General features: G+C 38.9%; 1 protein-coding gene across 1 annotated transcript in view; it reads right to left on the bottom strand.

Moving 5' to 3' along the window:
• Positions 1-26,778, bottom strand: part of ACE (angiotensin I converting enzyme) — a gene marked incomplete at its 5' end in the record, with an annotated part of 45,539 nt that overhangs the window by 16,050 nt on the left and 2,711 nt on the right. The window contains 12 exons of the mRNA XM_081344807.1: positions 56-192; positions 2,490-2,701; positions 3,618-3,740; positions 4,572-4,670; positions 5,115-5,259; positions 6,061-6,284; positions 7,908-8,080; positions 8,921-9,018; positions 10,884-11,075; positions 12,002-12,145; positions 14,841-14,934; positions 16,611-16,778. Coding sequence (XP_081200933.1) covers positions 56-192; positions 2,490-2,701; positions 3,618-3,740; positions 4,572-4,670; positions 5,115-5,259; positions 6,061-6,284; positions 7,908-8,080; positions 8,921-9,018; positions 10,884-11,075; positions 12,002-12,145; positions 14,841-14,934; positions 16,611-16,778 — 1,809 coding nt within the window. The remainder of the gene's footprint in view (positions 1-55; positions 193-2,489; positions 2,702-3,617; positions 3,741-4,571; positions 4,671-5,114; positions 5,260-6,060; positions 6,285-7,907; positions 8,081-8,920; positions 9,019-10,883; positions 11,076-12,001; positions 12,146-14,840; positions 14,935-16,610; positions 16,779-26,778) is intronic.

Genomic DNA, 26,778 nt, shown 5'->3' on the forward strand with positions numbered 1-26,778 from the left:
TCATTTCTCTTTGGGAGTTCCTACAAGGATTACTAAACAGTGTGGACTTTCCTACCATAATCTGTTTGTTGTGTTCAGTAATATTGACATTGTACGTCCAAGAAGCCTCTGTGTAAGCATTCCACACCACTTCAGCTGTACTGTTGTACTTTTCTAAGAATGCTTCAGCTTCAGCTTCATCAGTTATTTTATCTGGAAGATAGAAGGATGAATGTGTAAGTATACACATGCGCAAGTATACATGTGTGTATAAAAATAACATCACCATCACATGGAAAAAAAGAAGTTGAATTTGCTTAATTATTATCAGTACGGGTCTAATTTGTCAAAAGAGAAGTACCAAGATCCCAAATTATATCAAAATTATATTAGTTATGATAGAATCAGCTAAGTATGACTGCTCCTGCAGTAAAAATCTGAACAAAGGAGATCATACACAATTGGAAAGGAGGGAAAAGGGGAACATACTGTTTAATTTTCTTGGCTACTGTGGCAAAAATTACAGTGAAAACTGCAACAAAAACATACTTAGACCTATATGTACATGAAATTACTTTTTTCCAGCATCAGAAGACTGTTTTTTCAGTCACAGAAATGTGCTAGGAAGCAAAAGCCTTCAGCATGTAACTGATTAAAAAAAATTAGTTTCAGGAAGCAGCACAGAATGTATCAACCAATTAATTAAGGTCATAGAGCAGAACTTGTTAGCTTGTCTTAGCACTTATTAGTGAAGGACTACATGCTCAGCATGCTCAGAAACACTCTGCTATTCTTACCTTATACTATACCAGGATAAAATATGTTTATGTGAAGCATATTCTACAAATGAGTTCTGGAAAGTTCATGGACCCCTCTAAGACAACTCCATTTTCTATCCCTTGAAGAATGTGATGGCAGCACTAATTTGAGAAGCTATCCTCATTCATTGGAAGATTAAAATGAACATACAAGAAATGTATATTTTAGAAACCATTATTCACCACAGAGAGAGCTGTCTTTCAGGCTATTTGTTGCACAGAGCACCAATAGAAGCTTGTTTGTGCTTTCTTTTCCAAATCAGATCTCATCTTCTATAGCTCCTTAATCAGTTGCCAATCCAAAAAAAAAGCAAGTACCGTATTTTCTGGCGTATAAGATGACTTTTTAACCCATGAAAATCTTCTCAAAAGTTGGGGGTCGTCTTATACGCCCAGTCGTCTTATACGCCGGAAAATACTATTCACCTCTCTGATCTTTTCTCTTTTCTGCTGGACGGCGGGATCGCTGGGTGAATGGAGTTAGGCGATGGCGACCCGTGGTTAAGCGGCCGATGGCGAACAGGTGATGGAGGGCAAACTCTCGTCAGCTCCTGGGGCGGCTACTGCAGCTGCCGCCGTTGCTTTCTGTAGGACTGGCCATGCTGGGGCTTCCAATGCTGGCTGTCAGGTCCCCGAAAAGAGGAGGGGCAGGCGGTCCCCAGAGGCGCGCTGCTCGACAGTAGGAAGGGAGCACCTTTGTTCCTGCCAAGGCACCGCCTGACCCGTGCCGACCAGAAGAATCGCTTGCCTGGTCACGGAGTGCGGAACAGCGGTACTTGGCACCCCTCTTGCCACAGACCATGCAGCGGCCCTCGCCAGCCAGCCTCGGCATGGCCGCCTCAAGCCTGGCTCTCTAGCGCATCTTCCGGGCCTGCCTGGCCAACCGTCTCCTGGGCGGGGCTTGGCTCCAGACGCGGCAGCTGCTCCGTCTGCAAATGCTATCTCAAAGCCGAATCACGCTTGGCTGTGCAGGCTGCCGAAAGGCGGGGACTCAGAGTTCCCGCGGTGGTTGTGGCTTCTGGCGTGCTGTTTGCAGAGTCTGGCCTGGAAGAGCACGTGGCTTTGCACCATTTGCATCAGACGGGGCTGAATCTGAATCGGGCTTGTGTCGGACACTTGGCAACTGGCATGTAAGTATTTTCCGGCGTATAAGACGAAAAATCTTGAAAATCTTCTCAAAAGTCAGGGGTCGTCTTATATGCCCAGTCGTCTTATACGCCGGAAAATACGGTATTTGAAGGAACAATATTATTAGTTTTGAAGAAGTTTTATCCCATTTGCAACATCCTCATTGTTTATTTTATTTATTTTTATTTTATTGTGATTAGCGCAACAAATAGCTAGCCCTGATTTCACAGTCATATCTACTTTAGTTCCAAACTTTTACAGTTGTACATCAATCATTGGATCCTGAATTTAGGTCTCATCTTTACACTTCTTTTATATATATAATCTCTCATTCTTCCCTGTATTCCACTGCATAATTAGAATTATAACTGGATATTCCTGTGGGATTATGACTACCAGGTTCAAGTACCAATTGGAATCTGGAGATAATGATTCTTCTATCCCCAACTCCCACTTTTTTTTGGTGACCTGTTGCAGTTAAAGACTAAACCTTCCCAGTGCAACCTTCAGTCTATTCTCTCTGAAATGGGTATCATTTTAGGTTTTATGCATGGAAAATTTTACCAAGGCCTTCTGGATAGCCCTCAGGGACAGGGGGACGCCAATCAAATTCTGGCCAGCCCAGTGTTTCGTTGTTCTTCCCATTCTCTTTTTGCAGCCATTCCATAACAGGTTTGAAATATTCAAGCAATGCTGAAGCATCCATCTTATTTGTACCAGTCAGTTGTTGGAGAATATCTTGCCAAGGCTGGGAAGATCCAGCCTTCATTGCCTCACTGCAGTGAAGATAAAGAAAGAGTAAATAGATGGAACCATTGAAATTAGAACTGACACATGTGTGATTTAAAATGGTTAAAATGACACAAGTGACATACCAGAAAGAGGGTTTTTTTTTTACAAGTAATTGATTTTGCAATGATAATTTATCTTCACAACATCCTGATCTTGAAAAACCATTATGCCAATAAAAGTAATTAAAAGACGGAGATGTTTATGTTTTGACAACCTTTTATAACTCTCACAATCTACAGAAAGTCTTCTCCTGGAGATCAGATTGCCAAACTTCAGCATGATTTTTAAGTCCAAAAGATCATCATTGTTAAGGAAAAAATAGGCAGATTTTGCATTAGTATAATCATTCAGTTTTCCCATCTATATGTCATGCTTGATGTAGAGGACATAAAGAATGGCTTTCAAGGACAGTTGGAAGTTCCATTACCAAGGCAATGACAAGATATACATAGCTTAAGCCCATTCCAAGAAACTAACTTGAGAAAATGACTCTAACAGATCTCTCCATAATTCCCACAAGATTCAAGCGAGGAAGGAAGGGAAGCACATTTAAATTTGCAAGATTATGTTATAATTAATAACTGTTCTAATAAAAGTAGTTTTAGACCTAAATTGCATTGTTTTCATGATCTGTATATGCTATAGGGTGACACTTATCTATATTCACCTTTTGGCATTCACTTCATAACAAGATTAAGTTGGAGGTTGCTAAGGCAACTCTGGACTTTCAATGGATCAACTTTTTGTTTTAATATTGGCTTTTCAAAATGATCCCTCTTGTCATTTTAGAATGAATGGCAGGAATGGAAAACATTGATACATCCTTAGCTAAAGTATGAGGATTAATCTTTTAGATATAAGTTTATTTCTTGCCAGTTCCCCCTTTCCCTTTGCTTTCACCTGAGTTTCTGTCCAGCTTCTTTAGAGTTATAGATGTCACATGTATGAAGATCACCAGTATGGTTGGCAGCTTGGCAAAGGGCCTTGTGGAATTGGAATTGTAGAATAAAACTGACAAAATACCTGCCCAAAGCAAAAACCCATATTTTTACCAAATATATGATACATAAACACATATTATAATACAAAAGTCAATCCTTTTAGACTGAAAATATTCAAATTCTGAATGGGAAATATGAATTACAAATACTGTATACAAATAATATACTCTTGAAGGTGATATTTATAATTTTTGGCAATAAGAAAATCTCATCTTTCTTTCTATACTTTAATTAACCTAATGGTATAACTATTACTCTTACTTGCACTGAATGCTGTTGAAGGGTAGATTAAGCATAAAGTAATTTTGCTTTGGAGATCTTGAGAATTTGCTCTCAGATACCCAATATATAAGAAGGTTTGGTAAAACATAAAGATGATAGGATTATGGGGATGCAGAGGTGTTCTTCAAGAACCATCAGCCAGATATTCGCAAGCAGAAGGTAGAAAGATCTATTGTGCCAAGAGTTTATTATGACTGTACTAGGGAAAAAGATACAGTTCGTGATGTAATTTAACTGTAGGTCTAGAGCAGGGGTGTCAAACTCGCAACGTGTTGCGATGTATCGCGACTTTTTTTCCATTACCAGCAATGGGGTGGGCCTGGTTTCAGCATGACGCATCCAGCCTGTGGGCCAGCAGTTTGACACCCCTGGTCTAGAGTTTCTCTACTCTAGAAGAGAACACTAGTTAGATCTTTTTAAGAAGTTTGCTGAAATCTTCAACTCCACTAAACCCTACTATGTTCCCAACTCCCCTATGAAAAAATCAAAGCATGAATCGATCTTTCCCAGTAACAACAAAACTTCTTAAAATTTCATATTTACACATTTCCTTTTTTCCAGCTTCCAATACCTGATATAAGGTGTGTTGCCAGGGATGTGATATTTAGCCCCAGGATCAAAGTTTGTTTCATTTCTTGCAATAGGAGGACAAATTCCTTGATATTTTGTTCTGGGGGAAAAAACAACTTAGCCAATGGACAAAGAAGGAATGGACAAAATAAAACAACAAACAGACTTCAGATTCAAGCAAAGGGTATGTGTAGATATAATAGCAAACATTGAAAGATCACAAGAAGCAGCTACTTTGCATTCAGTTTTCCTTATTTCCTTCAAATAAATTAATATTTTCATTTCATCTATCTTTTCAGATTCCCCCCTTCTTATAATCTTATATTCTCAGATATATGAATTATGTTTCTCAGAGGGATGGCTATGGAGGAATGGGTGGTTTCAAAAAGTTAAAATAAGCAACATTATATAAAAATAACAATCATGCATAAAACAACAACATAGAAGGGTCTAGATTGGAGGATTACATTTGTTAAACCTGCTGCTTTGCTTGCTTGTCACTTATTATGGCAATTTTCTATTTGTCTTGATGAGGTTGTTTTACCTTAGGTACCACCAATCAAAATTGTAGCGGCTCGGAGGGGTGCGTCCACTGAAGACATCCCACCGCCATTGGTCAATTAGATAGCCAAAGGGTAGGAAGGCAATTTTTTCCAGGGCCATTTTCAGAAGATAATTGATATCACTCTCTGCAAGGAATAAAGGAAGAAAAAATGTAAGAAGCTTCCAAAGAGAGTTTATTTTAAATCCTTGTGTATTCAGAAGGTGGCAAAGAAGAGTTGAAGTAAGAATAGATTAGCAATCTATCTAGATGAATTCGCTGTTGAGAACAAACCAGCAGATTCCCTCTCTCACAAAATAAGAGCAGTTGCTTGAAAAGCAAATAGTTTGAGCTGATCCAAGTGCCTCTGGGAAAGGTAGAAACATCTACAATATATTTTACCTTAGAAAAATAATTTGCTCCAACCCAGAGCGCAGCAGCAGCTACATCCTGAACTTGTCTGTAGTTCAATATTGCATTATTACAAGTCCTTTCAATGTAGAGGTGTGTGTCTGTATGTGTCCATGTGTGTGTGTATCTATGTGTGTGTGTGCACACTTGCTTTCATTTACCTAAAGTAATAGGGAGGAGATGGCAAATTGTATGATTCAATACATTTTTTTCTAGGTAAAAAAGGTAAAGGTAAAGGTTTCCCTGTTGGTCGTATCCGACTCTAGGAGACAGTGTTGTCTGAACATAATTTCTGTGGTCATGTGGCCAACATGGCTATATGCCAAAGGCTCATGGAACACTGTTGTCTTCCCACCAAAGTGGTACCTATTAATCTACTTGCATTTGCATACTTTCAAACTGATAGGTAGGCAGGAGGTAAACCTGATTCCAAATCCTTGATAACAATTATTTATCATATCCAGTATAAAAAACATCTTGCATCAACTTTACTGGTTTTCTCCTTCTGTATTGGCCCCAGCCATTATGCTCATCTTACCTTTGTCTTCAGTGACATTGGTGAGCAGCTCAATTTTCTTGAGATGGATGGGGGTAGAAACAGACAAACTCATGACATCTCCAATGGCTTCATGAAAGCCAGGGTTGGCCCCACTGCGAAAACTTATTGGCTGGTTCTTATACTGCAAGTAGTATTGAACGTGACCCATTTCATGGTGTACAGTAAAGAGTTGCTCCATAGTAACTGTTGTGCACTGCTTTATCCTGCAAAACAGGGAACAGGAAAGTGAGTGTTCAGTGAAGACTGTATCACAATATACTAACAAAGCAGCTATTGCTTTTGTAACCTGTTGGTAATGACCTACAAAGCCCTCCATGGCATGGGTCCAGAATACCTTGGGGAGCACCTGCAGCCGGCATCAACTTCCCTCCGCCCAGTACGCTCCCACAGAGAGGGCCTCCTCAGGGTGCCGCCGGTCAAAGAATGCCGACTGGTGGCCCCCAGGGGGAGAGCGTTCTCTGTGGGTGCACCGGACTTATGGAACCATCTTCCGGTAGAGCTCCGGATGGCGCCCGACCTCCGCTCCTTCCGGCGCGACCTTAAAACCCATCTCTTTAAGGAAGCGGGCCTGGCCTGATGGGACGGGGTGGGTTTGTTATTATGACTTTAATTTTAAATTTGTACTATGGGCATTGTTTAATCATGTTTTAATAATTTTAACTTTTGTATCTGTTTTTTACGTATTGCCCTGTTAACCGCCCTGAGTCTCTTGAGAGAAGGGCGGTATATAAATTAAATTAATAAATAAATTAATAAATAATTTGCTGATAACCTCAGAACAGCTAAAAAGGACCTTTTTTCTTGAGCCAAAACTAGGCTTTCTATGATTCCTTGAAGAAAACATTAATTTAAAGAGAATTTAGAACAAATTTAGACAACCTCCTTTCACCATCTACCTAACTTGCTTCACCCCTCAGCCATTCTTTAAAATTTTTATCAATTCTAGCACCACATTGAACAAATAGAAAGAAACAAGAAAGGAGTGGATGGGATGATAATTTTGGCTTTGACTTGACAGTGACTACCTTTGACTCTGAAAGCATAGCTTTGTGGCAGATTAACACTAAGGAATCGCACTCTTTCACACAAGCACAATTCTGAGCATTGGGAAATTAATCCCATTTCCTGCATTCTTAATATAAGAGAAAGTAATATTGTCCTGATATCACTTTGCTAAGTACCTTTTCCAAATGTTGACATAGGTGGCAGGATAGAGAAGGAAAAATCATACATGCACTTAAAGAGAACAGAAATTATAGTCTAGGGCAGAAATGGTCTATATTTTGATAGGTCAGGATTGTACTTAGTATTTTGGATAAGGGTAAGGTGTAGTGGGCAAAGCAATAGTGCATAGTGCATAATAACATTATTCAAACAAATGGGATTAGGAGCATAATTTAGGGCCTACTTTATAGTTCTCTTGCAGAGTGGGATTCAAAGAGCTGCTAAAAAGCAGGAATCCTTGAACCATATCTATTCTTGGAGTTTTATGATAATCAATCTAATACATCATCTAATTAAATTCACAGCTCCCTAATCATTTCTAAAATTAGAAAAAAGAAATCTTTCACCTAAATGGATCTTAATCTTTTTTCCCAGCATCAAACCTTGCATTTTTAAAAAAAGCATATATTTTAAGTTTTGACTTTCTACTTATACTTTTAACTGATCATATAATAAAAATATTTCTGAATTTGTGAGATACAGAGAAGTCAGGAAAATTTTCCTTTGTTCCCTAAAAAACCAGACCTACTTCATATGTCTCTATGGCAATAAGATCTAGAGTTCTCTTTGCATGGCAAGGCCCCATCATACACAATATGCACCTGAAGTCTTTGCGATTGAAGAAGTCCCATGCTGATGCATGGCACACCACGTCCCGCCCATCTGTCGGTTTCTCCAGCATGGATTTCTCCCAGAATTCAAGTGGCATTCCAAACATGCCAAGCGAGGTGAAAAATTCTTCCGACACCCGGAACATGTGTGTTGTGGTCCAGTTCTGGGAAAGGCAAGAACCCATCCAAAGCATTAGATAGCACAAATGTGTTGGAAATTGTTCTTAGGGATTGATCCCAGGTTACTCAGGTATAATAAATCACATGGGTATGTGTTGCTTGAGGTTTAGAATGTCATGGAGAACTATTGTTTGGGGGGGAATTACAGAGTGGAACAGAGGAGAAACATAGCTAAGAATTTGAAAGAAACAGCCTACTGATCTTCTGCACTATCAGATGACAGTTGCCATATAGCTTGGGTCTTGGGGATAAATACTACTGTATTTGTCTCATTTGAATAGTTGGGTCAAGAAATGAAATTAGGCTGTACCCACCTCCCCCCAATGTGCTATTGAGGACAACAATGTATATGAATATTACTGTTACTCCTGTATAGCACTTGCATGTAATCTTGAACAGTCCTTCTGAAAATTTAGCATGAAATGCAGACCTTGAAAAGCAGAAATTGAAGCTAAATACACCTGGCAATTACATAGAGAAGCAGCATTGAAAAATATCTCTAGCATAAAAAGCTGCATTGAAAGAATTCCATGGAGTATTCACGTGGTTCATTTATGCATTTTAGTCATGCGTATCTAGCTTGTCATCTTTTGATGTTATGCTGAGCAGATAACATTGTTGTTATTATTATTATTATTATTATTATTATTATTATTATTATTATTATTATTCCAATTCTTGCTCAGAGAATAAATAATCATCTCACTGCTGGATGAAAAGCTGTCACTAGCAATATTTGCGTATATGGGCATTTTCAGTTTTAATTCTTACTAACTGCTGCAACCAAAGAGAATGGAATAAAAACGTAACGCTAATGTCCTTACTTTCTGTTTCATGGTATTGGTAACATCTAGATGTGGCTTATTTGCAAAAGGCACCATGATGTCGTAAATGTTGTTCCATTGCTGGGCCCACATGTTACCTGCAGGGGGCAAAGCAGCGCTGTTTAGCTGAATAAAACCAACAGCTTAAAGCTGGAGGGAATGGCTATACATAAAATTAGACAGAAAGTGTTATTTGGCACAGAGTTTAGAAGGAAACAGCCAATAGAGTCAAAAAAACACTATATTAATTCCATGAATGCATGTGACAGTTTGGTTATATAAACAACAGCGACAGGGAAGCCTAACAGCCTCTGGACAAAATGCACAATTAGGAAAAAGACCAATTCTTCCTCTTATTACTGTAGTTTCAATGAGAAACACTGAAATTACAAAGCTCACAGAACCTCTTTACTTAGAAATTATTTACATGTGAACATTGGCATGTAAAACATGTGTCAGTTTCCACAGAGGCTGCATAAATATATAATCCAGGCTTCTAGCCTTTCCCCATGTTACTCCAATGCACCTTCTCCATTGGATGTAGTACGTTTGGGAATCCTAAAGGAGGTTAAAATGCTCATAGAGTAGCATTTATAGTATCCTTCCTTCCTTCCTTCCTTCCTTCCTTCCTTCCTTCCTTCCTTCCTTCCTTCCTTCCTTCCTTCCTTCCTTCCTTCCTTCGCCTTTATTTTGTGCAATTCAAAGTGATGTTCCACCTTCTACACAATAACTTTGCTCACAGTCACTCATAACTTAATCACTTCCTGTCTGGATTATTGCAATGTGATTTACATTGTTGTTGTTGTTAGTTGCGAAGTTGTGTCCGACCCATCGCGACCCTATGGACAATGTTCCTCCAGGCCTTCCTGTCCTCTACCATCTTCTGGAGTCCATTTAAGTGATTTACATGAAGGACCACAAAGAAGTTACAACTGGTCCAGAATGCAGCAACACACATTGTATGATATATCAGTACAGGTACTAGTAAAGGAGAATATTTGTAGCTCAGTGTAACACACAATAACAGAGTTGGAAGGGACCTTGGAGTCTTCTAGTCTGACCTCCTGCTCAAGCAGGAAATCTTATACCATTTCAGACAAATGGTTGTCCAATCTTTTCTTAAAAACCTCCAATGTTTAATTGTTTAGTGTTGACATGAGGGGCCCTTGGAGCTGTCTAAGCTTACTTGTTTTCTTCCAGACATTTCTTAACCAAATTAGGTAACACATTCAGTGCTAATGATGTTACCTAGTTTGGGTAATGAAACATCTGCAAGCAAACAAGCAAGCTCAGAGAGCACCAAGGACCCCACCAAAACAAGTGTTCATAGATTCACCTGTATTGCACCTCTATTGCATGAGTTGCACTGAAATCTAGCATCAGTTTCTTTTCAGGTTTAATTCAAGGTGCTTGTTTTAAAGCCTTACATGGCACAGGACCTGGTTACTTGAGGACCACCTCTCCCTAAGAATATCTGTCCATCCTATTGGATCAGACAGGATAGGCAAACTTCAAATCTCTTCCCTAAAATTCTGCCACTTAGTGGGACTTTGGAAGCATGTCTCATCCATAGCTGTCCCTATCTTATGGAACACCCTTTCCCAGTCATTTAGCAGGCCCCCACCCTGTAATCTATTATCTATTATCAATAGATAATAGGAGTTATAGTATAATCCGTCAGGAAGACACTAATTTAGCAAGATTGCTCTCCAATGCCCAAAATATGTGACTGAAATCCAATTTTGCTGCCAAATTTTGGTGACACAATTTCAGGTTATACTTATGTTATTTGGGCTTAAAAGTAAAAATAAGACTGGTTTCCTCCCAGCCTCTTATTCAAGTCAGCCTACAGCCATTCAAAAGTTGCCAACTTTTAGTAGAGAATATGATGGGATATTAAGGATTGTCCCGATTCTTCCCCACCTGATCCCCACTCTATTATACACACAAAAACTTTTTTTACCCAATAAGTGAGCAGGAATAGGGCCTTTCAGGTTTATGTATTTAGAGCCATATTGGTTATATAGTTTCCTTCTGACATATGCATGGAGATTTAGATAGAGAGGCTCCAACTGTTGATAGAGTTGCTCTAGATCTTCCTTAAAAGTTGGTGAATCATACCAGGAGCGCCAATAAGCCCCAGTATCTTGGAATCCTAAATGTAAAAATAATACAGTATTCAATATGAATTCTTACAATACAAATAAGCTCTTTAAAATTATCCATAATTACTTTAGAATTACAGAATGAGGTTGTGAACAATTCCTCTCCTAGACTGTTCTGCACCATTTATAATATAATTGAACCAGTCCAATTCTGAAGCCAGAAAGTGTCCAGTTCAAAATCCAAAGACAGTTTTTCCCAATAACTCCTAATTGTACTTAGGTGTAGAGTTGCAGAGCCAGGAGGAAAGGGGGTGAAAAGAGGAATCAGTCTAGAATCCCTACATAGCTACTAATAAACTAAATCCAATCCTGTTCACAGGTTATCTAATTCCGAGCAGGTACTTTTAGCAATAATCCAGTTGATTATTATATATAATTATTGTAATATAATTAATTGGACCTTCACATGTGGACCTGGTCTGTTGCACCTGACATTAGGCTCTTGAGAATGACCAAGTTAACAAGTCATCTGCAGTATATCAATAATTTCTTATGCTGCTACAGTGTTATTAACTTTGGATAGTTTTCCATATGAATCTGATATGGTATATTTGACCCCTTTTGTTACAGTGATCAGGGTCAAGCATTTGATCACATGTATGCCATATTCTTGAATACTTTTGAAATGGAATGCAAAGGTTGAGACTAAAAACACAACAGATACTGTATGTTGATCACAAATTGTTAGCTCACAATAGTTTCATTTTGGAATGGCAATGGATGGAAAATAAAACACAACAACTCATTTAAAAAATATAAGAGTAAAGGTCCATGAAGGTGTGTTAGACTTATGGAGGGTTATAATATGCCTCTTTGTCAATCTAGATTTCTTAGGCATAAATTGTTCTTCAGAAGGCAGATTTTCAATCCAGTTGGTTGGTGATCCCATCCCCTGTCTATGTTTTTAACATCTCACCATCCATTTTATAGGCTTCGTTGCTCAGTGAAACAAATTTCTCATACTTGGATCTCAGAGGATTGCCAGCAGAATTATGCCATCCTTCCCAGGCATAAAGCAATTTCCTGTAACTATGAGAGGTGGCCATAATGTCTGTAATATCTGATGAGCATGGAAAAAAGAAGAGACATCAAAGAAGTCATTAAAGGATCATACAACTGAACAAAATCCAAGGAACATCAAAAAGCCACTAGTGTTTGCACTAACTCTTCTACATATCTATCTACATAAAGAACAAACTGGGTATGGAAGACCTATTTAGCAAAAAATGTGGTTTTCTAGTACCATTAAATGATTCCATTACACTACAGTTTGAGGATTTGAAGAAATGCTCTATCCTTCCAGCTAAACTCATGTTGCACAGCTGATAAGAACTGGATTCAGAAGGTCTTTCTTCTTCAGGGAGCAGTATTTTTAAACATCATGGCTGAAGTGACTAGAATTCCAGAGACTCTTGTTGCTATTAGATCAAAGCCATCATTACTTTTTGAATCTAGTGCCTAGATTCTCATCACTGATGTCATCTCACTTGTTCCAGCTGTTTTCTTTCTATATGTTTCTAAGTAATTGGTACTTGAAGTTTGGAATTCTGATAAAATATACTGAGAAGTAACATAGCAATATGAAATATTACTGAACATAGGCAAGGGGTGTATCAAGTGCTTGTAATCTTGCAAGCCTTTTTAGAAAGTCCCACCTATATCTGCTCTGGCATACAGTATGTACAAATGTATCAATTATGTATTATGAGAACCACAATTACAGGTAAGCAGCTTGGTACCCTATCTTAAGTACTAGAGGGTTACATAGGTAGGAAGTTACATAGGTAGGGATTATATTTCAGAAATGAGGCAAATAGCTGCAAGAAATCTGCAAAAAATACAGTGAGACATGTGCAGATCTGGGAAAATAAAACAACCACTTCACATATGCCTGGCACAACACAGGACAACAAACCCATAAGGACAGAATTCAGCAGTCCATCTATATCTGAAAGACAAAGGCCACTCTTTGGACAAAGAGGACTATTAGTTTGAAAGACGGGTGAAATAGGCCATCTACAGGTAGTCCTCAACTTACAACAGTTCATTTAGTGACCATTCTAAGTTACAACAGCACTGTAAAAAGTGATTTATGACGGTTTTCATGCTTAAGACATTGCAGCATCCCCTTGGTCATGTATTCAAAATTCAGACGCTTTGCAACTGGTTCATATTTATGCTATGTGATTAGTGGGTCATGTGATCCGCTTTTGCAACCTTCTGACAAGTAAAGGCAGTGGGGAAGCCAGATTCACTTACTAACCTAACAACTGCAGTGATTCACTTAATAACTGTGGCAAGAAAGGTCATAAAATGGGGTGAAACTCACTTAATAATTATTTCACTGACAACATAAATTTTGGGCTCAGTTGTGGTCATAAGTCGAGGTTTATCTGTATATTAAAATTAAACAGCCTTCTCTCCACAGAGGGGAAGGGATACTACATCTCTCATGTCTACAACACGTAGCAGTCCCATAAAGTTCCATACCCATTTTACACTCTGATTCAGGTGACTCTGATACAGATAAACCCACAAGAAGCCTCAAAGACTTTCAGAGAATTGATCAACCCTCAGAGTGCTAATGACCAGATAATTGCAAAGAATAGAAATCCTTCCATTCCCCACTATTCAGTCAGGGCTGAAGAAGCTTCTAGGATGAAAAGCAAAATGTTCCCAAGGTAAAAAATAAGAATGTCCTGTTGCCTTTGGAAAGGCACCTTTGGGACAACCATGACCTTGATCATTGAGACTTTCCGTAGATAGTTAAGAGAAAATGAGTCTCTTTCTATTCTCTAATTTGGGTTTGTTATTGATTATTTCAGATATTAGTTGATTCAAAAATAGAGACTAGAATTTCCAAATTAGAAAGTACTAATTTTGAATTGGTTGGCAATGGAAAAACTATTTTCTTACAATATGCCAGCTTCAAAAATATTAATATTGTTACCTTTGAGTAACTGTCAGGACAGATTCAGTTTATGGCAAAGTAAATTATTGAAGCTCAAGGGAGGACCCAGTTTATAAGATCCCAGATTAGACTACTCAATTTCTTTTCTCCAATTTTTCTTTGGAGTATTTATTTCATTCTTAAAGAATAAAATCACAGAATTTCATTTTTGTTAAGTAGCATGATAAATACCATATTATTTTAAAGTATTTTTGCAACTGTGGATAGCCCTCATGACTGATATTGGGACTAGCTACTTTGTCATTAAGCATCATGGTGTTCAAGTGAAACATCACGAGACTGTGCCCAACTTACATTATTTCCTCTGTGATAATTAAGCAAATCACTCATGATAGTTAAACATAATGTCACATGACCATGGCTTGGACATTATTGGTGGTTTCCCCATCATCTTTGCTTGTTAGAAACCAACTTTTAAAGATTGCAAATAGTGATCATGTGACTACATGACATTGTAACTGTAATAAATGCACAGTGGTTGTCAAGGACTCAAATCAAGATCATTTGACTTCACGATATTGCAATGGCTACAAGTCTGAAGACAGTTTTTTAAATCTACTTTTTCAGTGCCATTGTAAATTTAAAAGGTCAAAGAACAAGGCAATTGGTAAGGAGTACCTTCATGTAAAATGTTATGTAATTACAACATATAGATTAACAGTTGGCAGTCTCAGAAGCCATAATCTACTATAAATCAATGCTCTCATAGTCCAGAAAATAATAGGAAGCATGCAAAACACCTGCAAAGGATGAGCTGGGCTAATGTGGAGAAGAAAGTACATACCTGGCTCTAAAGCCCAGCAGCGGGAGTTCTGGTTTGGTAGACAAACTGTGGCAGTGGAGTAGATGCTGTCCATCTCACTTAGAATAGTATTATACTGAAATTAGCATTAAAAAGTACAGGTTTGAATAACAGTCTAATCTTACAACATGTAGATTCACATTATATAGTCTATAGCCATCAGTTTTACCATAGATACCTCCACAGAAACATTTCCAAGTTACCTGTCCCTCTTGGACTTTTGGTAGTTATTTTTATTTTAAATATGTAATTAAAAAGTCACACAATAAAGAAACAAGCTTCCAGCATTAGTTTTATGGGAGCTATATTCATTCTTATATAATAAAAATGCTAAACAGCTACCACTGTGTACTGTTTTGACATATTGATTAAGGCATCAGGCTAGAAGCTGGGAGACAGTGAGTTCTAGTCCTGCCTTAGCTGGATGGGTTACTTTAGGCTAGTCACTCTCTCAGCCCTAGGAAGAAGGCAATGGCAAGACAATTCTGAAATCTTGCCAGGAAAACTGCAGAAACTTGTCCAATATGCCAAGAGTCAAGATGGAGTTGAAGACACAAAATATATATTATCTAGGATTTTCTGGGAAGATACCTAGCTAGACGGAAAATGTCTTTCAAAGACAGAAGATTTTCTGATAAAACTAGGCTTTAAAGATCTCAAAAACAAGCAGTCTGCAGAAGAGAAATGTTCTGGATTATTTAACAATTGATTCACTAGAGAACATTTGGTAATCTGATTATTGAAAGAACTAAGGAATAATTAAAGGAAGATTTTAAAGCTTGAAATGAATGTGAAGGGGGAGCTGGAATAGGGAAGTAAAATAATATAAAATGCCTTTTTTCATAGAAATCAGTAGGTTGGAATATATGCACAAAGACTTGCACTGAAAGAATCTGAAAAAGTGAAGATGCATACCAGGTTGGCCATTACAATGAAGTGGTCAAGTAGACTGATCACCCAAAAATAGGTTACAATGAGGGCAGCATTGTTGCTGGTGAAGGCAAATATCTAGAAGATTACTGGAGAAAATTATTATGAAGGGAAGCTAATTTCTGGGTGAGCCCTGGTTTGAAAGAGAGGAGGAGAAGGGAGGCAAATAAAAACAATTAAATGTCAGAGGGAAGTGATTGCACATGCTGCAGAGAACACTAAGGGGCTCTGAGGGGGGAGGGCGAAGGGCAATTTAGTTGATCATTTGGTCTTCCAGATGTATACTTCTTTTGTAAGCTTTGTCTTTCAGTTAAACAGAAATATAGTGAGTATTATATTATTTAGATAGATGGAGCTGTCCTTCAATGCAGAATCAGAATTCCTATATTGACATTATTTGGTTTGTTTATATGTATGCAGTTTTAAATCAATCTTGATTCCTGGCAACTTTGTGAACACTGCATGTCACTGGGAGTGCTTGCAACATGGAGCATAAGCCAGAAAAGCAAGTGCAGCTTCCTTCTTGTATATGCACTCTGGGGTCAGAAATAAAAGAATGGGTCAGACTTGTTTGGCTAATTACTCTTCAAGTATATGTGAACAGGTCCCTCATAGCCAATCAATACAGCCAAGACAGTATGTTATTATGAATATTACCTATGTGCTTTCAGAATCCTTCATTTAATTCACCCTCTCAACTTTCCCTCTCTCCTTTATTCTTTGGAATTGATAACTTATCTAAGATTATCTAAGGATCATTTCTCCTTTAGCCTTAGAATCTTTTTTTCCATTCCTACCTCTTTCTAGAATACTGATTCTTACCTCTTCCCGTTTCTGCAGTGGTAAATTAGAAGGACCCAAGGTCTGAATGGAGCTGATTATTTTCTTGAGTTGTGGATCAGTAAAGTTCTGCCAGATTTTGCCATAATTTTCCTTAGCTTTTTCCCCCCAAAGTTCTGTGAATTCTTGCTCCTTCAAAGAAGCTGCTATCTGTAACAGGAGTGGAAGACAAAGACATTTGGTGCATATGTTAAACTTTGGTTTTTTTCTCCATAGTACTTGCTTGGAGAAGTTGCTGAATCACCTTCAGGATTGTGAAAGAGTAAGATGCATGTTGCTGAATACCTTAAATATACTTTAGTGTTTGGAACCTTTAGGCCACGATTGCATCCTGCAGAGGCCATGCCCACCCCAGCTCTGGCAATGCGAAAAAAGTCACGATATATCACGACACATCAAGTGACACGGCGAGTATGACACCCGTGCTCTAGGCTAAGGATTTGTGAAAATTTGGTAGCAAATACTGTAGAGCATTTAGCTCTTTAGAGCCATAGGCATGACAAGGCAAAAAATGAACCACAACTTGGAATGGGCTTGATTAAAAGACATTAAGGGACTGATTATTTTGGAACTTATTAAAGTTTTATTTATAGATGATTCATTTTTATTTCTAACTTTCCTATCAATACGTGACAAGATCACATTGCCTTATTTTAATTAGCAACCAGAATACTGAATGCTGGTGTTAAATTAATCTACCAATTAAAACCAATGGCTTGTATCTGTAGTTAGCATAAAATTGGATATATTCACTTGAAACAGTTTAAATTCCCCATTGACGTGAACTGTCCACAATGCCTGAGCCAAACCACAGAGCAAAGTGAGACATGTCCTGGATTAAAGCCATGAACTGAAAAAATGTGAGATGAGGCCAAAGTTCAGGCCAAAGTGTTCTCTAATGCAACACTCTCTGTTAAACCATTGAAAAAGAAGGATAACTGGGTTTCTGATTGGGAGCCCAGAAGGATCTCCACCTGGAAATTTTGAATGGTCACAACTTATGTAACTGGCTCACCCAATGTATAATGTCCACGTGATTAAATAATGATATGCAAAGATGGCAAAGGCAATTGGAGCAGAGCAAATAGTCCAAGGTGACTTATTAGAGTGAACCAAGCCACATTTTTGTAGTAGAAGACAGCCCCTCAAGGCTAACAGCTAATCTGATGGAACAGAGAGGACCTTTTGCAACACACACATATAGTCTTATATCACATAGACATTTTATGAAATATAAATGTCAATTTTCAGTATAACTAGATTAAACACATTTTACATAGTCTCAATTAAGTAATCAGTCTTTTGGCAGCATATAAATTAATCCTAAAGTAATAGATAATTTTCTTCTTTTTTTAACTTTCCCAACCTATTCTTCCACCTAGCTGGATTTGAATATGTTGGGACACAATTCTCTTAAAAAAATACTACATGGATTGCATTTCTCATTCATTTTATTTATTGAAAGCTACAAACTATAGTAATCCACTGCTTTTCTACTTCTGCTAATCTACTATGAAGTGAATCTAGCCAAATCACTGTCCAAATATGCAAAGAACCTGAAGAGTAACTATCAAGTAGAAACTCCATTAAATTCACATCAATTGCATCCTGTTAGTAATTACATCATGACATAATAATAACTAATAGTTTAGCCCAGTGATTGGGAAATTGTGAAAACATTCTGAAAAAGGCAATTACAAACTGTTTTTCCAGAAGTGCCCATGAATTTGTTGAATTTAGTCAATTGTATTATTAAAGTTGGTAAGTTGTAAATGTTTGGGTTTTCAGTGATCTCAGCCAGTGTGGACATTGGGAAAGGATTCTGAAAATTGCAGCTGTTATATACTGGGTTCGTTGCTTGATTGACAAGATGAGGTGAGTGAGTTCAGCAAAAATCATTCTTTATTTACTTACAGGAACTGAACTGGGAACAGGGCTGCGAATGCAGATATTTATACCCTGGCCTCTAGGTGGTGGCCAATAGGTTTAAAGCAACCTATTGCCACCCTAGAAGCAGCCAATGGCGGCACTGGAGATGGGTGATACTCTTTAGTAAGACAAAACCCAATACAATAAACCCCTCCCCACTAGAATGTACACATATTTTAATAACAAAAGGAATGATTACAGCAATTATAAGTTTTACAGAGATACAAAAGTAATATGCAAGGTACACATTCTTCCTTATTTTCTAATACAGAGGCTCTCCTGGCTTTGCACAGCCTTTGAAGGACGGCTGTGAGCCTCCTTTCCAGCACCTCAGTGGACTCACCGGTGATGAGCACATCATGGAAATAGGGGCAAACCCCCGGAATGCCCTTGAGCATTTGCTCCATAATGCCTTGAAAAATGTCAGAGGCTATGCTGACCCCAAATTGCAGGCGTTTTACTTTAAATACCCCCCTGTGGGTTACAATTGTCTGTGCCGCGGCTGTGGCTTCGTCTACAGGAAGCTGTTGGTAGGCCTGAGCCAAATCTAATTTTGCAAAAATTGTACCACCTTGCAAGGATGCCAGGATGTGGCTTACTACTGGTACTGGGTACACATGCTGTTTGAGTGCATGATTAATTGTGCATTTGTAATCAGCACAGATTCTGACCTCCCCATTGGCTTTGTACTTGATATTTATACTGCTCCTGCATCAGCTCTGCTGCTACCGTCACTCAAGATGTCAATCAGATCCGGCAGGAGTGGGTTCAGCGTCTTGTTCTGCTAAAGCAGAAGAGTCCTTCGTCCAGAGCATTTCCAGGCTTCGGGGGGGGCTCTCACCCTTCATGCCCCAGAACAAATGTTCTGGGGCTCTAGGGGAGCTCTACCCCTACCTGGAAGCTCCCCCTCCCCTCTTTGCCCGAGGAGAAGGGTTTTCGAGTGGCAGAACAGCTGATTGTTGGCTATTCCGCTGCTTCAACAGGATCGAAGGGCCAGTGGTCGAATCCTACTGTCCTCGCCGCTGAAGCGCCACCCGGAAGTCCGGGGCTCATCATCTTCTTATCCTGCTCCTCCATATGCCCAGGGACTGGTCCTCTGGGCACATGGTTGCTAGCGTGGCTGTGCTAGGCCGACCATAGGGGGGTGGAATTGCTTTTCACACCAGGCGCATTTGGCCTCTCCTCTAGTGACTCTCAGCTCTGTTGGAGAAGCAGGATCCCACCTTCATCGCCAGTGTTATATACTGGGTTCATTGCTTGATTGACAAGATGAGGCAAGTGAGTTCAGCAAGAATAATTCTTTATTTGCTTACAGGAACTGAACTGGGAACGGGGCTGTGAATGCAGCTATTTATACCCTGGCCTCTAGGTGGTGGCCAATAGGTTTAATACAACCTATTGCTGCCCTAGAAGCAGCCAATGGCGGCGCTGGAGACAGGTTGTCTGAGGAGCTGGGAGCCGTTAGCCAGCTTCCCTGCTTAAACAACCTTCCAGCAATTAACCCCACATGATTCTCTTTAGTAAGACAAAACCCAATACATTACAGCAACCTTAGCCATCTAGACAGCATTAGATTATTCATCCCTGCTCTGGTCCATCCATAGCAGATGTACAAGAATTAACTTAGCATAGCAATTGCAGCTTTAGAGAATGCTCCAAGTGAGCAGCTTTTCTGGTGAAGTCTAAAATTACACTAATATTCTTGCTTTTCTAGTGTGAATCCTTAGGTAAAGTTCCTTAGTATCCATTAGGGGAATCATCATTGCACTCAGCCTGGCACTCAGGCAAATCAGTCACTAACAGATATATAGACATGAAAAGCATCTATATGCCATTCAAAAGAGACAAAAAGCCAAAAAGGAAACAAAAAACCAAAACATCTCCTCACCAGCTATCAAACCCAGATGAGCAGAGATTAATACCAAAAATATTAGATCAGTGGTAGGATTCAAATATGTGAACAACTGGTTTTCTGTGTGGATGCCGCTTCCAGAAGTCCATTCTGGGCCTGGGCAACAAAAAATTAGCTAACAGTTCTGACGAAGTGGTGCGAACCAGCTGAATCCCTCCAGTGTATTAGATCAACAATCAAGAATCAAATAATATCTCAATCAAGCAACTACCAACTCAGACAAACAAGCTAAGAGCAAGCAGCAGCTTAATCAAGGAAGACCATCCACCAAGACCATCCAGACCAAGACTGGCTGGTCCTTTCTACAATAATGATGTTACCTAGTTTGGTAATGAAATGTCTGCATGAAAATAACCAAGCTCAGAGAGTACCAAGGACCACACAGTTCAACCCTGAGCTACAAATATTCTCTTCCATCAGTATCTCAGGTTTCTTACCATTGGGTATGGTCTTAATGCTTCAGACAAATCAGACATGAGAAAGCTATCTGAGAGGGGAGGGTACCAATGCAGATTGCCAATCATTATTCCTAGGTTTAGTATCAGGAATTGGATTCTATTTTTCAGCTGATAGAGCAGTGGCCCTGGATCTAATTGCTTCTACCTTCTCTAATTAACTCATTGGTTTCATTACTGGATTTCCCCTTCAGTTTCATCCTTTCTGCCAGAAACCCATGAAAAGGTAATACATTTCCAAATATTTTGTTCTCATTTGCAGAGTTGTTGGCACATGTTAAATCAAATTCCTCTATATAGATATTGAGTCTGAGGTGTACCTCTGAGGTGTACCTCTCTCATGAATCCACAGAAATAAGCAATTATCTTTCACCCAGCTCTTCTCAGTTGCCCTTTTTTGGCTTTCTCTAATGCTACCTTGCATGAAGCATATCTCAGAATTAAGTCCCCAAACCTCCAGTCTGTTGAAGAAAATATTTTCAATGAAAATATTTTCAATGAAAATGAAATTAGGAATGCAAAAATGTTAACTAGGAAAAAAGTCAGTGAACCACTGACTGATTTCTTCTACGAAGCTACTTCTATACACTTTACATTTGACATTTGAATTAAAGCTCTAGTTCTGTATAGTTTATACCTATTTCAAGATTAAATGTATATAGTATATGCTAAATAATTTAACCATATTTGAAACCTTTAAGGAGGGACAGGAAAAAAAGATCAGACCAGAAGAATTGCAAAGTTATTCTCAAATTAATTACTCCTAGTTCTTAAATCTTTTTGGAAATACAGGACAGAGTGAAGCTGTTTATGCATAAATAATATGCAAAGTATCCTCCAGAGTATTCTAATTTTTTTAAAAAAAACAGAAATGAAATAGATGACAATCTGTAAACTGCATGAGTAAGTCAAATTCTGTCAATAGCTATTAGAATCCTAGTTTATCTGAGCAAACTGTAAACAAAGCTGAATTTGCTAGGGTTAGGCAATGACAAACCATTATTAGTTGAAAATTGGAGCATTGTTTTTACCGTTTTCTTGCATCTATGTCATAGGAGGAAAATAGTAGAGGAAGTACAAGTATGTGCACTTATTTCTACCAAGCATAATAGCTAAAACTACATTTATTGGCCCCAGTTAAAGGTGCATTCAATTCTTGGCTTCTATGCCAAGAAAAGCTAAATTGTACAAAACTTATCTGCTTATATTGGCTTGCTGATTTTGCCTTATATAGTTTTTTGGAAAAACACCAAAAGTGCTGTCATATTGATGGCTATAAAAGCTAGGTGTCTGTATTTTATTATATATCAAGTATACCACAAATGTTTTTTTAACTCTTTGTGTTGAATTAAGTCCCAACCAAAAAAAAAAAGATCAGAGGTGGAAAGGAAGTATATTCTGGAGTTAAGTGGAACTGTTCAGGTTGTCAGTTCCATTTAACTTAGGTAGGCTGAGGAGAAGGAAATGGCAAACCACTCCAGTATCTTTGCCATGAAAACCCTATGGACAGTACCAAAAGGCAAAACGATATGACGCTGGAAGATGAGCCCCTCAGGTCGGAAGGCGTCCAATATGCTACTGGGGAAGAGCAGAGGGCTAGTACTAGTAGCGCCAGAAAGAATGAAGCGACTGGGCCAAAGCCGAAAGGACGCTCAGCTGTGGATATGTCTGGTGGTGAAAGGAAAGTCCGATGCTGTAAAGATTCTTTCTCCATAGGAACCTGGAATGTAAGATCCATGAATCAAGGAAAGCTGGACGTGGTCAAACAAGAGATGACAAGACTAGACATCGACATCTTAGGTATCAGCGAACTAAAATGGACAGGAATGGGTGAATTTAATTCAGATAACCATCAGGTATACTACTGCGGGCAAGAATCCCTCAGAAGAAATGGAGTAGCCTTCATAGTCAATAGAAAAGTAGGAAAAGCAATACTGGGATACAATCCTCAAAATGACAGAATGATCTCAGTTCGAATCCAAGGCAAACCATTCAATATCACAGTAGTCCAAGTCTATGCCCCAACCACCAGTGCTGAAGAGGATGAAATTGACCGGTTCTATGAAGCCCTACAGCACCTTATAGAACTAACACCCAAAAATGATGTCCTTATCATCATGGGAGATTGGAATGCTAAAGTAGGAAGCCAAAAGATAACTGGAATAACAGGCAAGTTTGGCCTTGGAGTACAAAATGAAGCAGGGCACAGGCTGATAGAATTTTGTCAAGAGAATACGATGGTCATAGCAAACACTCTTTTCCAACAACCCAAGAGACGGCTTTACACATGGACATCACCAGACGGTCAACACAGAAATCAGATTGACTATATGCTCTGCAGCCAAAGATGGAGAAGCTCTATACAGTCAGTAAAAACAAGACCAGGAGCTGACTGTGGCTCAGACCATGAGCTTCTTGTTGCAAAGTTTAGGCTTAAATTAAAGATAGTAGGGAAAAGTGCTAGGCCAGTCAGGTATGAATTAAATCATATCCCTGTTGAATATACAGTAGAGGTGACAAATAGATTTAAAGAATTAGATCTGATAGACAGAGTGCCTGAAGAACTATGGACAGAGGTTCGCGACATTGTACAACAGGTAGCAACCAAAACCATCCCAAAGAAAAAGAAATGCAAGAAAGCAAAATGGCTGTCTGAGGAAGCTTTGCAAATAGCTGAGGAAAGGAGGGAAGCAAAAGGCAAGGGAGAAAAAGAAAGATATGCCCAATTAAATGCAGAATTCCAAAGAATAGCTAGAAGAGATAAGGATGCCTTCTTAAATGAACAATGCAAAGAAATAGAAGAAAACAATAGAATAGGGAGGACCAGAGATCTTTTCAAGAAAATTGGAGAGATGAAGGGAACGTTTCATGCAAAAATGGGCATGATAAAGGACCAAAATGGCAGGGACCTAACAGAGGCAGAAGAGATTAAGAAGAGGTGGCAAAATTACACAGAAGAACTATACAAGAATGAGCTTAACGTCCCTGATAATCACAATGAGGTGGTCACTGACCTCGAGCCAGACATCCTAGAATGTGAAGTGAAGTGGGCCTTAGAAAAGCTGAGCAACAACAAAGCTAGTGGAGGTGACAGTATTCCAGCTGAGCTATTCAAAATCTTAAAAGACGATGCAGTAAAAGTGCTACACTCAATTTGCCAGCAAATTTGGAAAACTCAACAGTGGCCACAGGACTGGAAAAGATCAGTTTACATTCCAATTCCAAAGAAAGGCAGTGCCAAAGAATGTTCAAACTATCGCACCATTGCACTCATTTCTCATGCTAGTAAAGTTATGCTTAAAATTCTACAAGCTAGACTCCAGCAGTATGTGGATCGAGAACTACCAGAAGTACAGGCAGGATTTCGAAGAGGCAGAGGAACTAGAGATCAAATTGCTAACATACGCTGGATCATGGAGAAAGCTAGAGAGTTCCAGAAAAACATCTACTTCTGCTTCACTGACTATGCTAAAGCCTTTGATTGTGTGGATCATAACAAACTGTGGCAAGTCCTTAAAGAGATGGGCATACCAGACCATCTTATTTGTCTCTTGAGAAACCTATATGTGGGCCAAGAAGCAACAGTGAGAACTGGACACGGAACCACTGATTGGTTCAAAATTGGGAAAGGAGTCCGGCAAGGCTGTATACTGTCGCCTTGCCTATTTAACTTATATGCAGAGCACATCATGAGAAAGGCAGGGCTAGATGAATCAAAAGTTGGAATTAAGATTGCCGGAAGAAACATCAACAACCTAAGATATGCAGATGATACCACTCTAATGGCAGAAAGTGAAGAGGAACTAAAGAGCCTCTTGTTGCGAGTGAAGAAGGAGAGTGCAAAACTTGGGCTGAAACTAAACATTAAGAAAACCAAGATCATGGCATCCGGCCCTCTCAATTCCTGGCAAATAGATGGGGAAGAAATGGAGGTAGTGACAGATTTTATTTTCCTGGGCTCCAAGATCACTGCAGATGGGGACTGTAGCCAAGAAATTAAAAGACGCTTGCTCCTGGGGAGGAAAGCCATGGCAAATCTAGACAGCACACTAAAAAGCAGAGACATCACCCTGTCAACAAAAGTGCGTATAGTCAAGGCTATGGTCTTCCCAGTTGCAATGTATGGCAGTGAAAGCTGGACCATACGAAAGGCTGAGCGCCAAAGAATTGATGCCTTTGAATTATGGTGCTGGAGAAGACTCCTGCGAGTCCCTTGGACTGCAAGGCGATCAAACCGGTCAGTCCTAGAGGAGATCAACCCTGACTGCTCTTTAGAAGGCCAGATCCTGAAGCTAAAACTCAAATACTTTGGCCACCTAATGAGAAGGAAGGACTCACTGGAGAAGAGCCTAATGCTGGGAAAGATTGAGGGCAAGAGAAGAAGGGGACGACAGAGAATGAGGTGGCTGGATGGAGTCACTGAAGCAGTAGGCGTGAGCTTAAATGGACTCCAGAAGATGGTAGAGGACAGGAAGGCCTGGAGGAACATTGTCCATAGGGTCGCGATGGGTCGGACACGACTTCGCAACTAACAACAACAACAAGGCTGAGGGGAACTTTAATCTGAATGCTTACCCTAATCCATTTTACACCCAACATATTTCAGTCTTGTTTTAGCATTCTCTTTCATTACAGTTTATTACATTGTGCTCTTTTGATTCTATATGTATGACAAAAAGCAGAGGTGGGTAAGTGAAACAGGACACAGGAAATAGGAAACAGCAACTGTGCTTCTCTTTCCTTGATGGCCGAAGTGTCACTTTTCAATGCATACTCAAGTAGGAAAAATTATAGGGATAAATATTACTTGGTATTATGACATACTGTATGATGAAAGAAGTAACACGGAATAGGGAATAAGCAAATCAAAGAATCAAGAAATTGCTTCCAGAATTATTCAGCTGTTCCATCTCTTTCAGCTTAGACAACTGGTTTGTATTTTAGATAACAGCATTTTAAGCAGATGAAATCTTACATACAATCACATGCAAAATAAGTATTGTTTTGTTCATCTAGGAGACGATGTACTTTTATTGTCTTTATTGCTTCTTATTATTGCTAAAACACTACATTTCTGAACACCAGATCAGAAAGGCATTCTGGCTAGGCAGCCCACCAGCCCTAATTGTAATTTGGAAATATTTGGATAGTCTAAAGGTTGAAATACAGCAAGCTTCAGTTTTTAAATCTTTTTTTAAAAATTTCTCTATGATTTTGATACCAAGATCTTTGCTATGGATTAATATTTTTGATTACTAATATATGTCTCTCATTTAAAATACATTGCAGCCACAATTAATCATTGTTAGGCTTACCTGATTAGGTAAACATGTTATTTAAAATTCTTCCCAGAAATAAATACATTAATTTGGATCATACATTTAAGGTGTTTGTCCTCTGGGGAGATCATAGGAAACACAGGCTGAAGTTCACATACTTGAAGAAAATAAAATTTCTAGCCATTTTAAAGGACAACTGTCCCTAAATTTAAAGCTCTTGTCTTAGAAACATTGCTGATTGTCTTTCATCATGTTCTGGCATGATGAAAGTTGTTTTTCTAGTTGTTCATTTGAAAAAGGGTTAAAAGAAAGCTACTTGTTACTCTTTTATATATTTAGAGTCAGTCAAATTGAAACATCATAAAAACTATCATTTTTAAATAAATACTTGAGAAGCAGAAGCTCCAGCATTTAAATCCCATCCTCAGTGGTACAAAACTCACCAAGGGTCCCTGTATTACCCAACAGCTACACAAGTCAACCCTTCCATTAGTTACGGTAAAAGATAAAGGAATCCTCACAGGTTTTACTCCATTAGTTGTAGCTGAATTTTAGGGGGCAGTGCTCATCTCCTT

Source organism: Vipera berus (genome assembly GCF_964194415.1).
Source record: "Vipera berus genome assembly, chromosome: Z".
NCBI lineage: Eukaryota > Metazoa > Chordata > Lepidosauria > Squamata > Viperidae > Vipera > Vipera berus.